Raw genomic sequence first — 15,754 nt, 5'->3', positions numbered from 1 at the left:
GTATGTGATGTTGTTCAATATTTATTTTATATTTATTTAAACGATCGATATATAAAAAAAAGTTCTGTTTGAAAACGATCATCTATTTTCCTTCGGTAGCTGTTATGAGTTTCGAAATTCAATTCAATTAGCGATTTTTCTACAATAACTTACTTAGTAACAGCTAAAATTATCCTATATTTTGGTAATTATATTGATAAAAAGTTATGTGACTAAATGTTATGTAAACAATCATGAACATAATAATGTAATAAATATCAGTACGATTTACATCAATCTTATTGTGATTATATTTACGATTTAATAGTTGTATTATTAATTTTGAATTCAGAACATATTTAGAATTATCTTTATTACATTCTGTTATTAGAAATGTTAATCGAAATGAATCTACGTTCTATTATAATACGTTACAGTTATTATTATAACTAAAACTAACAGCTTGTCAAGACCTCACAACTTAGGCCAATTGCCTCTTTTTTTTCTCAGTTTCAAAGGCCATTTCATTCAACCACACTAGTTTAAGATCTTTCACCGATAGTAGCAAATTTCTTCAGGATTTTTTTTTCATTCGGTCCTTAACTCAAACCCATAACCTTTCATTACAATTCACGCGCTCTAGACACTGAACCATCGCGTTTGTAATGATCATTGTTACTCTAAATTCCTTGCTTATCATCATTTCCCTATTTCTTTTTAAATAAACGCTCTGTGAGGTTATCTCTTGTTATATTATCATTTATAATAAATATTTTGTGTTCATTGTTTGTAAACTCTCGCCTATATTTTTCATCACAAGGCCCTTTTGTTGTATTATCATTACAATTCCTGTTGTTAACATTTAATATTATTTTATTAATAGAAACATTACTATCAAAATAGTGCGGGTTATGTATTAAGTGTTGCATTTTTGATGTTCTAATATTATTTAATCACTTATTGCTTCAAATAACGCATTCAACAGTTGAAAAATGTTAATTATAGTTGATGGACGTTTGAAATCCAGTTCTACATTAGTTTTAATTTGCACATCTGGTCATTTTATTAAGATTTTTTATCATTAAGCAACAAATATGAAACAACATCCGTTTCCTTCTGTAGTGAAATCTGTCTGTTTTCTTGAATAACAGAAGAAATCGCTGTACAAATAATATCTGTGAAGTATCTTAAAAGATTCAATATTTATTTAAAATTTAAGATTCGTATGCATTAGAAATTTAATTTGAAATTGTGAAATTTACGGGCAATGATAGTTTGATATTCAGACCAGGAAATCAATTTTGATATTGTTGACTTTAAAATAAAATACGTTTCTATATATACAGTCTAATTCAGTGTATGTATTTGACAAATATTTTGCACAAGGTGAATTATAAATATAAATTAACACATGAAAACCAAGCCATGCTTGGCCGGCTTTGAATCCATGATATTTGATTTCAAATCGTGATTTTATTCTACTGAGTTGGGATTAGAAATGATTGTCATTACCACTTAAAACCATTACTTTCATTTACTATTTCTTAAATATCCATGTTCAAAATAGTATAACTAAGTAATAGCATAAAAGATTCCAATTAGTAAGTAAATTGTTTAACCAAAAAAAACAACCCAAAAATCTTTGATCTAGTTAGCATTGAGACACGAGACGTCAATTCCGCGAAGCTTCTATCGCCAAAACAAAAGATATGTTCACATCTCATTATGTAATCAACAATGCACGCCCACGTGTCCCAAACCCGCGCAATGTATGATAATGTCACTATGTTGCGTGTAGGTAATCATTTTGTCTGTCGGTCGCTTTGTTTCCTCTGAGAGCGTGCCAACAACTCGGTCTATTTGTATTTGATAATTCTCAGCACATCAAACTTTATTGCTTTCAATGACAATTTCGCTTAATTTTTTATAATCATCAAGTATGACAATATGTTAATTTATAAAACAATTAACTGATGATAGTATACGTCAAAGTTCAATGTGAACATTATCTAAATTTTTCTCAGGAATCGTATCGGATGTGTCAATTTTTTTCTTATATATATCAAAGTCATGGCGCCGAGATGGCCCAGTGGTTAGAACGCGTGCATCTCAACGAATGATGGTGCGTTCAAACCCAGGCACCACTAAATATTCATGTGCTTAATTTGTGTTTATAATTCATCATAAAAACATTGCGAGGAAACCTGCATGTATTTAATTTCATAGAAATTCGATCAAATGTGTATTGGAACAGCGTGGTGGAATATTTTCCAAACCTCCTCAAAGGGAGAGCTACAATAGCCTGTATATTTCCCACTGCTGGGCCTTAGCCCAGCAGTGGGAAATATACAGGCTATTGTTTGTTGTACCTCAAAGTCTTCACTAATTGTAGTTCATCAAAAAATCTGTTCTATTTCATGGCATAGACAGACAAACAAACAATCACACAAACATACGTCACAATGTTTCTTCCACGTACAATGTTAAAAGATTTACTTAGCAATAAAAAAAATATAACGAACTGTCAACAGTAAATCAGTCGGTAATAAGACATCATAAAAATAAATAATATTCCGTCTTCAATTTGGCCGCTTGCTGTTTTCTCGGTTGATTTGTTACATTGTCTGACTGCACTTTACTCAATTGTTCCCTTTGATCTCAGGAACGATGTGGCTTAATGAAAAAACATTGCATTAGTTAAAATACTTCATACTTTCGTATATTATTAACATCCACAAAAATATCACGTTTCTTAGTTTCATCTTTAGTGAAGAACATAGTATAAAACAAAGTCGCTTTCGCTGTCACAATATCTTGTATGCTTAAATTTTTGAAACTACGCACCTATTTTGATGCGGTTTTTTTTAAGTAGATAGAGTGATTCGAGAGGATGCTGTTTATATATAATACATGGACAATATATCAAAGAAATACTGATAATTTTAGAAGTTTGTAAGGTGATGTAAATAACAACATTTTTTTTTATATTTAGTACCAGAATTGCACCCGTGCGAAGCCGGGGTTGCTTATGTATAAAAACACAAACTTGGTATACCTATTCGAACAGATTATTAAAGTAAACATTAAAGTGAATGAGCGTATAGAAAAATTGATGGAAATATCATTATCAGAGGTCACACAATGGCCCCCCAGCTCTTTGATGTGACAAGAGAACTAATCAATGGTTAGGAGAAAACATATTTATTTATAAGATTCTTTTTGATGTCGGAACGCCGATGTCGAGACGGTGATCTTACAAATCATAATTTCTAGATATTTAATGTGTCCGTTATGACTCGAGGTAATATTAAAAAGCTAAGTAAGTGGCGCGATTAGTTTTTATTAATGATTGTGAAATTTAAAATGTTTGAAAAATTTAAAAAAGGATAACTATCCTTTATCGCTGTTGTCTTAAGGCTTATTTTTGTTTTCAAAAATTTGGGGTAGTTAGAATCTTATTCAACGTTTCAGAGTGGATTGGTAAATTTATACAGGTGGCAAATTTTCATCCGTCGTATTAATTTTCCTTCATTGACACGAGATGAATTATAAACGCAAATTACGCACATAACAATTCGTCTCTCTCTGTCCAGATTCGAATCTGCAATCTTTGGCTATAAGACACTGGGCTCTTGATTTTCGTCAATATAAACACAAGCTATATAATCAAAAAGGAAATTTAATTTATTTGAGGTCATTGACCTCTACCTTAGGAAATATTTAAAGAAAAACAAATTCGACTTTTACGAACGTAAACTTAAATAAAAATCCTAATAGTTATCTATCGGATTGTGCCGTTGTATCGGGGTGGATTACTACAGGGCCCTCTTGTTTGTCGAGTCGATTATTCCGCTTCATCTACCACTTATTGGGTCCAAACAAGATTGGGTACCCTTGGTCTAATAGACACTGTTACAACTACCATACAACTACCCACAGTTGATGATCTATATCTATTTTGTATCTGGAAGAGTCACTTAAAATTAAATCTCATTTTCTAAAATATTCATCCAATTAGCATATCTAGTTGTGGTTATATCTTCGATACTATTTCAAATCAAATCAATTTTTTTTAAGTAAACTTCACAATGAAAAACAAACTTTGAAAAGTCGATAATTATATACTAACACTCTTTCGGAAATTAGCTTCTAGCGAGAAGAAGATCTTCAAATACAATGCTGTTCTTTACAATTATTATTAGTCAGTGTGTGATGGAACCCGAGCCTAAGTCCGTTTTTTTCTAAAAAGGCATTCTTTCTGGCATGAAATAAGATTTATTTATTTGACGTTTTTCATGAAGTTTCAAGTACCTTATGTACTCATACTGATTACTTGTACCCGTGACTAGACAGCAGTACATCAACTTTTACACAATTCAAATTAGCCTTATAATTATTGTTATATATACAAATGCATTAAGCAATATCACTACAGTACTAGGTAGATAAACAAAAATCTAAATAATTATAAAATACATTTTAATAAACATGAATTATTTGTATCTAAAATGAAACAACAAGAACAAACGATAAGGCGCAAAATTCGTGATAGCAATTTTGTGTAATATAGGTAAAGCTGAATACAAATCAGCCAAAACAAAGACTAAATCGAAAGCGTATTGTTCCACACACAATCGAGGTAATGTGGAAGTGACACTTTATTTATAGCACTTGCGAAATTACACGTCACGTGTTCATTGTTTAGTTTGAATAGTGCCTTAACGTGAATGGTGAACTAGATGTTACTGTACGGTTCAAGAAAATTAATAACCGACAGTGTTCGCTGCTTCGCTTGCGTAACTGCTGGTTGGAAATGTATGAGCACATTGTTTGCTATTTCAGCTAGCTAGGATTAGAGTATATACTTAACTCAAGATTGATCACATTGTACTATATCAAGTATCAAAGTAGCAATTCGTAATAATAATAAATAAGTATGAAAGCAATATCAAATATCCTTTATAATAAACACATCCCGAAAAGCGGAAACGCGCTCACAATAAAATCTTAAGTAACAATATTAACAAGACAAAACGTTCCGTGAGAACGAGAATTTAAACGCGTTAATAAATCCTATCCGAGCGAACACATCAAGCATTGTGCCGAGTCAATTACCATCATAAAGACCGCAACAGTTAGCGCAAAAACATTAAGATATTTAACCGAAAACATTGTCACAAACGGTGTTTAACGAAATGTCTCGGAATTACCGCACCGCTCGACAAATAACCGCAAATTGTGATTGTGACTCCTTGAAAGGGTTAATAATGACCTGAAGGCGTGGGATTGTGTCGAGAATGTAATTCAGTTAGAAAGCGTAGATTGAGATATTGTGAGCTCGTAAGCAAGATCGCGTACGAGGCATTAATATTCAATTGTTTATACTCGACATACTCCCTCTGATAGCGTTCGAATTATATAAATTGACTAGCTGTGCCCGCGACCTTGTACGCATTTGAAATTAACAAAAAAAAATATTGTAGCCTTAGTTACTCCTTATTATATCAGTTATCTGCCAGTGCAAGCTCCGCAAAGATCGGTTCAGCCGTTTCACAGATTAGCCGGAACAAACAGACAGACAGACAAAAATCGTAATAATTTTTTTTTTGGTATATGTACCGTGGATACATAAAGAGTAAAAAAGGGCTATTTTAATATAACAAACAGACATTCCAATTTAATTATATGAATAGATACAAGTTCATTTAAATGACCATTTATAATTTTTTTGGATTCAGATGAAGGGATTAGCTTGAAAGATTTCCACAATGTCCCTTTTTTATACCCTTCAATGATATTTTATAGAGTAAAGAGGGCAAACCGCGACCCTTGCAAAAATAATATGTGTCTGACGTCTAAATTATTCACAAAGGTGTAGTGGCTTTGCCGGCGACCTTATGAATTATATATCCAACATTCGATATCATTCGAAGCGAACATTTGCTGTTTACATCTGGTATAGTATTGGTTTATACACAAATTACTGTAAAACCATTGAATTAAAATAATTTTATAATAATATTTTCGTCATCATTTATAAATATCACACTATTTACAATTTGTCTTCTATATAATAATGTATAAGACTTACTGTTTTGTTTATATGTCAAATAATCGAATATTCAATTAATATAATACATTCCTATTATAAATCGGACTTCATCCGATCTTATATTTCGAAAAAATTTTCAACAAATGTTTTGGAAAACTTTTGGACCAAAAACATGTTCTGTTCTGTTCTGTTCATTAAATCTTAGTATTAATATTTAGCTTTTATATGACTTATACCTTGCTGCTTATATAAATACCTTGCTTATTAAAAGTCAATATTTTAGTTTTATTTAACGTTTAGAACAGTTAGACTTTTCATTCGATTAATTAAGAGGCTAAATTATTAAGTGCAAAGATTCCTTTTATTTTGTCACGTTAATAAACTGAAGCTCTAAGATGCAAAGTAAGATATACCTATAGATATATCTAGATGTAAAGACGTCTAAAATGCTGCAGCAGTAAACCAAGATGTCATCGAGTCAGGCCCGGTCGTCGTTACGTAACAATAAGTGAGCGACGACAAGGGCCGTCGACTTGATCCCCAAATTCATCTTAAACATCCCGCGTTCGTGAAGCACGAAACATACGGACGTTCCAAATTTATTTTCAATATCATATATTAAAACACAAAACAATTTTACTCATAATAACCCTATTCTACAAAAAATATATTAATACAAAATTATAACCTTATGAGATGATTATTTTATCAAATACTGAAATCATTTTTTTTAAACAAATACTTCCTTTTTAATAAGTATTTTTGGGTTATATTGGAGATAAGTAATTTCGAGAACCATATATATGTATATTTATTTCAAATATAACAAAAGTCGACTGTTTGATCGTAGTTACTTTCTCACTTCCGTCGAAGGGATCGTCGTTCGAAACGCCCCTGAGATTTGACAATAATTCTCTGTCGCTTCTCCATTCTACCGCTTCCAATGAATACGGAATTGAGACAGCTTCTTGAAACTGGACAACATATTTCAATTTAGATTATTGCTTCGTCGCTAAATGCATCTTAATACAATCTTTGAGATTACAACGTCCCTACACAAACGAGTTTTGCAAAAAACGACCTTGATAACAGCAGCGATCAAAATCAAAACAGACATGAATAATAAGTTAAATGAGATGGTATTGGGTAATTCATTCATTGACCTCCCGAAATTAACAGAGATAAACACAAAGGATTTGATTGAAAAGGGCACCTTTCACTGATTCGCTACTCTTTAATCTTCCATCGAAACAAAACTGAGGATCGTAACAGGATTGTCTGCCCGTTCATTTACTTAGCAAATTATTCTTTGTCGAACGGAAGAGAAGGCTTTGAATCCATTAATTCCCTGATGGGGTCACAAAGAGGTGGTACGAATTAAAATAATGTATTCTACGACTTCAATGGATCCCTCCGTCCGGTTCTGTTATTACAAGAATAATGTATTTAAATCAAAGTCTGCTTTCAGATGAAGATGCCTCCGCTTTGTGAGTCCACCGAATAAGTGATCACGTACGATGCCATTAGGATGTGTTTTATGTGCAAATTATAGGCTTCCATTTTTAAACTCGAATTTCAACATCCCGGAGAACAATTTCGCTTCGTTAGAAAAGTTTTATGCGCTGTTTATTGTACGTTTTGAACGTGTTTGTGTCATCATATGCGCGACAATTTAATAACAATAAGTATAGAAACAAACCCTGTTTAAAGTATTAGTATTTATTAATTGCAAATCCCGACGCAGAGACAACCGTATGCACAAACAGCAAATTAATCCTCACTATCAAAAGGGTTTGGGAAACTACCCTCGGTTACCGGATAATTTAGAATATGATCACCCCATTGCCGATTATTTCGGGGCAAACATTTCGATGTATTTATTTCGGTGTTTATTTTGAAGCGTAATATGTCGTGTTCCACTTTGATGTCGTGAAATCGCTTCTGTTCTTTGTCAGTCGCTCAAGGATTTACATCTATGAAGACATTCATTTAATTTTGGATTTTAATGTTGTTCTGTTTTGGTTTAATTTCCTTTGTAACGTGATAGGGAGTTACTGCTGTAGAGGATTGCTCTCGAACGTATAGAATTATTGCATATGGTTGGTTGGAGTTTGTTTGGCAGTATGAATGGTTCATTATACGTAGGGATACTTTGAGCGGGGCACAGATAATATTTGCGATGTACACCATTGTTTATGATTTGGACAATTGTTTGTGTTGCTCTGTCAAAGGATGTGCACTTGTTTGTTTTATGAGACGACGACTATGGAAGGGGAACTGTATAGAGTACTATAAACAATGAGACATGTTTAATGATACGTTGACTAAAATACTTTTAGCCGTATGCCCTTTATGGTTGTCGTTTACGTCGAGGACTCCGGGCCGCGGCTTTATCATTTAGGAAAATACTGTTCCCTCGTGCTGGATCGAGTAAAATCTTCAAGTACTGCTCAGAACAAAATTTCTCTATCGAAAGCTTTCCTTTGCGGGCAACTGTGCGGAAATGTAGTGGCATCTTGACTCGAACGCGGGTACTTACTTGTATTTTCATGCTCAACTATAAACCCGCCATTTTTATTTCCACTGTTTCATTCAGAAGTGTTTTGTGCACTTTCTAAGTGGATTGCATTTGTTTCAGAATAATATTTATTCAAAAATGTCCCATCGTAACTGAATAGAAAAACTTCATATTTTAAGCTCTTTTGATATTTTATATATTATTTTTTTCTTAATGAACGTTTAAAATTAAATCCGTGGTTGTAGACTTCGTTGACTTCGTGTAAAGGATTTAATTTAGTTATATTATTAGAGTTATTCGCTTCTTTAAAATAAATTATTATTTTAGCGTAAGTTTAACATCAACATAAACTGCTGATTATTTTTTTATTTATAAATTAGAAAGTTAGTATTTATCTTGGTGATATTAACGAAACCTAAAAAGAACGATATAAACAAAAATAAATCGTCCACGAAAATATCAAGCTAAATTTTCTTCAACGGAGCCATATACATTTATGAGAGAATTATTACCATCAGAAGCAAAATACTCAGAAGGCCGGGAAGACTCGACAATTATCCTAAACGAGAGGGATGATGAGTGCATTGTGTTGCGTCCTTAGGTCACTGCTATCTAAGGGACGCTCAACAAGACCGAAGACGAAATATAAGCTGACTTACGTGAAACAACCAAAATGAATGCTATGAAAGACTTACGTGAAAAAGTATTTAGAGTCGACGAAAGCGGACTGGAGGATCTAGTGGATAGTTTACAAGTTTTTAAGATAAGAACGACCATTAGTGTAAATGTTTTCGTCTAAATACACACTAATAAAGTCTTATTTAATGTACTTTATCTAAGTACTTACAGCATTTTGGTTCTAAATACACTGTTCTTTTATGAAGATAAGATGTACAAAAAATAAGTGTACAATCTCATCTAATCAGATCGTTGATATATCACTTTGAGTTGAAATCGGTTCTTAATTAAAAAAAGATTACAATTTTCGGAATAATTAAAACAAAATTGAAGATCTTCGCCCAAAATTTTCTACCTGATACAATACATGTGTTCATTAATTTGAGTTTAAATATCTACTTTACTCCAGTAATCATAAGCTTCATATTAAAATGCTGTAATGTTGATTTTGTCGATAAATCAACGTTCTATTTTCTTATATTTAAGGAGAGGGAGCACAATGATGTTCGACTAATCTTTTCGCTGATTGGGCATTGTTCGCGGGACATTACCGGTATTGTTTGCGACGTAATCATAATGTCTCTTATTACCCTGACGATGAGGGTGGCTTGTTATTATGGATATGCTTTCTATTTGTCGTGATACATTTTAATTTGTTATCATTTCTTTCATAGATCACTCGTTGTTGAACGATTGATTGATGTAAAAATGTAAATGTTCATAAAACCTTCTTAGTACAAATTTACGTCATCACACAATACGCAATTCTAAGTTATAAAATTCTTTTTAAAGAAATCCGTCTCCATACCTCAGTGCTAGCCCACTTAGGTGGCGTTGTCGCGTGCCCAATGGATAATTTCCCCTATTGTCAGTCACGAGAAAATCTTGGCTACAAAGATATTCATAAAATGCTAGAAATGCCTGTATGTTAGATATAAAACATTTATTTTCAGACCATATTCTTAGAAAATAAATATACATGGTATAATCTGATATGTAAATTATTTTCCATTAGAAATAGGTATAGATGAAATAATTAAAATAACATAAGAGAATAAAATGTCAGCAAAATAAATAAACAAAAGTTTCGGGGAGTAATTAATTTGAAAACAAAAATTGCTTCTTACGATCTAGAGGTTCTGGCTTCAATGGAAATCTTCCGGCGAAATCTGTTCAAAATACCCATAACGCAAGATTTTACACAAACAAATCTAAATTACCCGTCTTAACGATTTGAATGAAACGATGAAAATGGCACATTGAAATTCTATTTACACAGAACGCTTGGAAAATTTATTCCGTTATTGTGAATAAACTTATTATAGAAAAGAATAATCCAGTTACTGGTCCAAGAGGAAAAATACTCCGGCATTTTTCTAAGGAAGAGGGAAAAATTCGCATTCGTCATTGGATTAAGAACGCTTCACAATATTTCTAATAACTTTTTTTCTTATTGTAGAATGAAACGACTGCTTTCATTTAATTCCATTTTCGCTCGGGAACGCTAATATTTTCCAAGTGTTATTTTTAAAAGAACTGATCAGAGATTCGTTGGCGAATATCAATCCTTTATTTATAGAAACAAGATATTGACAAATGCTGATGTGATTACATGGAAGTATACAACAAACAACAACAACAGCCTGTAAATTCCCACTGCTGGGCTAAAGGCCTCCTCTCCTTTTGAGGAGAAGGTTTGGAACATATTCCACAACGCTGTTCCAATGCGGGTTGGAATATGTTCAACATAATACACATGTGGCAGAATTTCTATGAAATTTGTTTTCCTTCACCGCTGAGCACGAGATGAATTATAAAGACAAATTAAGCACTTGAATCAGCGGTGTTAGCTTGGGTTTGAATCCGCAATCATCGGTTAAGATGCACGCGTTCGAACCACTGGGCCATCTTGACTCTCGACTCATGGAAGTATATTTTTGGTGATTGTCGAAAAAGCTCATTCAACGATATCTTAGATATAGGAAACTCTGTACACTTGAAGACTTATTTAAGACAGGGCGTAGGCAATTTCCTTGAACTAATGGGTTGGGTGCTGACTTGGCCCATCCGTCCATCTCGGGCTAATTCCTAAACGGATGCACATGTTAATATATAAATTAGTTTTCCACTCTGATCGACTCAGAAGGTGCCGACGTTGATGACATTTGTCTATAATAAATTATAAACAAATACATTTTGTATTTATAACTCGTTAACTTAATTATAGGTTGAGTACACACATGAGACAATTGTTTAAGTTTACCTATCTTTCTCTAGAAAAACTATCCATCTAAATGAAGAAAGGAGCATTTAAACATGTTTTCTGAAATCTTTGTACAATTGAAGTTTGAAACTAAAGAAAATATGGATTACAATAATTCAAAAAGTATTGAGTCATCTGAAGTTAAAATTGCAAGTTTGCTAAAAACGTTTCAGCTAACACTTCATAAAGGGTTAGCGGTTCGTTTAACAAAACAATTTACCGTCAATTTACTAACAGTATTGTTTCCCGCCCGACGCTCCCCTCTCAAATTGAAATCAGCTGTGCCCTATTGAACTCTACCCTTGTATTTTTGAAGCATTCCATAAAAATGTCATAAATATATCTTGTTACGGATTAATTAATTGGAAATATTTCTCTCACCATTTTTAACCCTTGTAAATGTATCTTTCATTAGGTGTAAATATTTTACTGTCCAAAAGTTACAAGTCGTTTTGAGACGTGAATCTTTACTAAAACGAATTCAAAGTCGGACAAGAACACAAAATATTCATGTGCAAACTTTGGTAGGATAAAATTCTATTTCATGTGTATTAATTCATAAGCTCCAAGTACCAAATATTCTCACGACGAGAGAACAACCCAGTAGTCGGAAATTTATCAGCTGTTTCTTCTCAGATCTCTCACCATCAACCCAATCTTGTTAATTGACTATCTTGATTGTGTCTTCCTACTAAATAAAAACCTTTTAAATCATCGAATTTTGAAATTAGAATTAAAGAAAACTGTTTCAAGAATAGCACAATGTATATATAATCTGTATATATTTAAAAAATAAATTCTAAACGGTTGTCGTGTAATCGAAATTGGTAACGTAATTGGCTTAACAATTTTAGCGTCAAATCGCCATATTGTTCACGCGGCATGTTGTTATTGTCCTGTTAATAGAAAGGAAATTAATAGTTACAAACATTAAACGTCTAACAACCATGAAGGTCTTATTTGTATTTAATATAAAGTCGATTTTGCCATAATACGATAAAAGCTTATGATTGTATTCTGAGAACACTATCGAGGGATGGAGTGGATACAATTGTAACTGTAAATCTATTTCAACGTATTTCCAGTCTATTATTGTCAAGTGCAGATTGTTTATTGAATTGACATCTATAATTTCCTTTTATTTTTTTTGTTTTTGATTTGAAATATTTCATATTTTCGTAATTCTTAAATGATTACTATTGGAACGTTTCTTGTTAGATCTAACGAATCTATACCTATCTGAGTCTGTATTTATCTGATTTTGATAGAATTTAGTATTTTCAAGCCATGAATATTTTCACCCAGTAAAACCATTGATTTTATGATTTAAATTTCAAACGTTAATAAGTTTAAAAATATACTGATTGGAACAGTTTTGAAAATAATAACGTAATCTTGTATAATAAAATCGGAGTGTCTGTTTGTAATATTAAAATAGCTCATTTTTACTCAATGCATATGTATGTATACACGGTACATATACCAAAAAAAATTTTTTTTACAATTTTTGTCTGTCTGTATGTTTGCTCCGGTTAATCTCTGGAACGGCAGCACCGATTTTGACGGGACTTTCTCTGGCAGATAATAAGGAGTAACATAGACTACACTATTTTTTTTTTGTTCAATTCAAAAGCGTGCAAGGTCGCGGGCACAGCTAGTCACTAATATTTATACATACTCCTGAAGAAATTATGTAGCGACGACTCAGCGGATGCTTAATCGAATCAGACAGATCATGAAACTACGAAGGCTCTGAATCGAAGGTGATTAGAATAACTATTACTGTTTGTAATAAGAAATAATTCTCTGAATTGAATACATATTTATTACATTAATACTAGCTGTAATTTGTACTTTGTCTGTGAATTCTAAAATGAAATTTCCTTTTAAAATAAGAGGTCAAGGTATAATATTTGTTTGCTTGAAATGTTATATTGGAAATGAAATATTAGTATCTAATTTCGTCACCACCTCCAAAACTTAGGATCTGTCGTCGTTATGCCGTCGCTACCCTCTTTTGTCGGCCAATAACACAATTTCTAGTGTCACTGTGCCAACGGGACGTTATTATATTAAAGGCAGTTGCCCTTCTTGAAGCTAAATCATCGATTTCTATCAACCAAGCTAAATGAAATAAAATGTTATGTTATTTTTATCATAAAAAAATAGATCTAATTAAATGATTCCTCTGGATGTAACACTAAGATCGTAACCAAAGTAATTCTAAGTCAGCTCACAAATAATTAACCCTTGTAAATTTATCATTTTATCAACCAAGTAAAATGAAATAAAATGTAATGTTATTTTTATCATAAATAAATAGATCTAATTAAACGATTCCTCTGGATGTTACATTTAGATCGTAATCAAAGTAATTGTAAGTCTGGTCTAAAGAATTTTCTCTTACTAGAATTAGAAACAATTACACATATTTCTTCAACTTACAAACCTATTCCTTAAAAGGAAGGCTTTCTCTCACTGGCTAATTTACTGGCTAATACTTATAATAAGGAACCGCGTTCTTTAAATATACGTATATACGATTTGTCGACAAAAGTTATTTTCAACGTAGATACCGTGACTTTAAAACTTAAAGCAAGCAAAACTGAGCCTGATAATGAAATAACTTGAAATTCGTAGCCTAATTAAGGCAGTGTGTAAACTAACAGACTTCAAAGGACGCCAGACAGTGTCTCAACAAGAAATACATTTGTTAGCACAACCAATAAGACGATTGGGATCCCTTATGTATTGATTGGAGTAATAGGATTCCGTACATAACACACATTCCACTCGTGTGTATCCACGTATTACGATAATACGTGTGTGCTCTGAATAATTTTGTAGTTAGCTGATATTAATTGGGAACCGACATTTCGGGAAGATTTTTGTGAGATTAGTACGATTATAAATATCGACGCAATCTAATGCTTATATTTTTCGTTTCGTTCAAATATTTGTTCTTATCTATTGAATTAAAGTCCTTTTTTAATCGATCATTACAATCATTAAGAGAATTATTTTCACGTTATGTTTTGTTTTCACTGAGATAATCGATTAAATTTCGCTTTAATCCAAACGAAATGAAATTTATTCGTATTTTCTTTAAAATGCATCCGTGGTATCCATATAACGGACACCTTAAGTCCAAAGGAGAAGCAATTAGTACAATTAGCAATGCCCAATTAGGTGCTTTAACGAAGCGAGTTCGCAACTAGTCGGGAGTTGGTGACAAACACACAGCCGTCCAACCTGCGATACGATCTGATATATTTGTGTTTCTAAACAAGCTTGACAAAATCACTGGTACCTACTGGCTCGTTTATAGTTTAAAGTTTATATATAGATGTTTATTTACGTCTTTAAGATAATTGATTAACGTCGACCGAAACTAATTTATGACTCGCCCAATCCAATGTGTCGAATTTACTCGATATCTCCTTAAGATTTCCATCGTTGATCGTGTTAAATTATATTATAAGATCTTTGGTGATTCGGGTAAAGTCTAAATGGGTTCTTTTACTTACAGAAACATGTCATCTAAAAGAAAGTCGCCACCCTCGAAATTGCAAGAAGGAGCCGCTGACACAGAGAAATCGGAAGCCGGACCAGCCAACCTGGATTTCTCTGACAACCACGAGTCAGACGACAACGAACATCAGAATTTCTACAAGTTCTCACCCAGCTCCTCACCCAGAACCTCGATCAGTGAAGAGGAAGCCTACGAAGACGAACAGCCGAGCAAGAAACAACGATTCGACCAATCATTAGACATGACAAATAACCTTCTAGTCCCATCGTCTTTTCTAAGTCTCCATCAGGTCAACGACCTCCAAACTAGACGACGTGGCTCCTCAGAATGCAGCAGCCCTGGTGCTGAAGCGAAAGTTTTGGGGCTGTGTAACAACAACAATTCATTGCTGAATCACAACAGCGCCTTGTCGCTCGCGCATCCTCACAAGCGGTCTATGGATGATGTTTTGAAGAGATTAACGTCGAAGATGAATAATAGTACGATTAAAGAAGAGAAGAGGCCCACGCCATCCACTACGCCTGTTAAGCACAAGTAAGCAATCGTTAATCATTTCTCTTAACATTACGTTACCAATTTTTTATGAGCCTTGCGGTTAAAAATATTACATGACATAATCAAAACGCTGTGTCAAAATCGCGGTGCATTTAAAAATGGTACGTCTAAATGATATGATAATAACATTCAACACAAACCAATTTACAAATCATCATATTTTTTACTAACATAAGT

The 15,754-nt window shown here is 32.9% G+C and overlaps 1 protein-coding gene across 2 annotated transcripts in view; it reads left to right on the top strand.

The window, feature by feature from the left end:
• The window catches only part of LOC124537864 (transcription factor SOX-6), a 298,209-nt gene that overhangs the window by 206,057 nt on the left and 76,398 nt on the right, over positions 1–15,754 (top strand). For both annotated transcript variants that reach the window (XM_047114813.1, XM_047114814.1), the window contains one exon: positions 15,020–15,556. In XM_047114813.1, coding sequence (XP_046970769.1) covers positions 15,024–15,556 — 533 coding nt within the window. In that variant the 5' untranslated portion in view covers positions 15,020–15,023. The remainder of the gene's footprint in view (positions 1–15,019; positions 15,557–15,754) is intronic.

Source organism: Vanessa cardui, chromosome 19, assembly GCF_905220365.1.
Source record: "Vanessa cardui chromosome 19, ilVanCard2.1, whole genome shotgun sequence".
Taxonomy (NCBI): domain Eukaryota; kingdom Metazoa; phylum Arthropoda; class Insecta; order Lepidoptera; family Nymphalidae; genus Vanessa; species Vanessa cardui.
The sequence above is the reverse complement of the archived record's forward strand: the minus strand, read 5'-3'. Positions and strand labels throughout refer to the sequence as shown.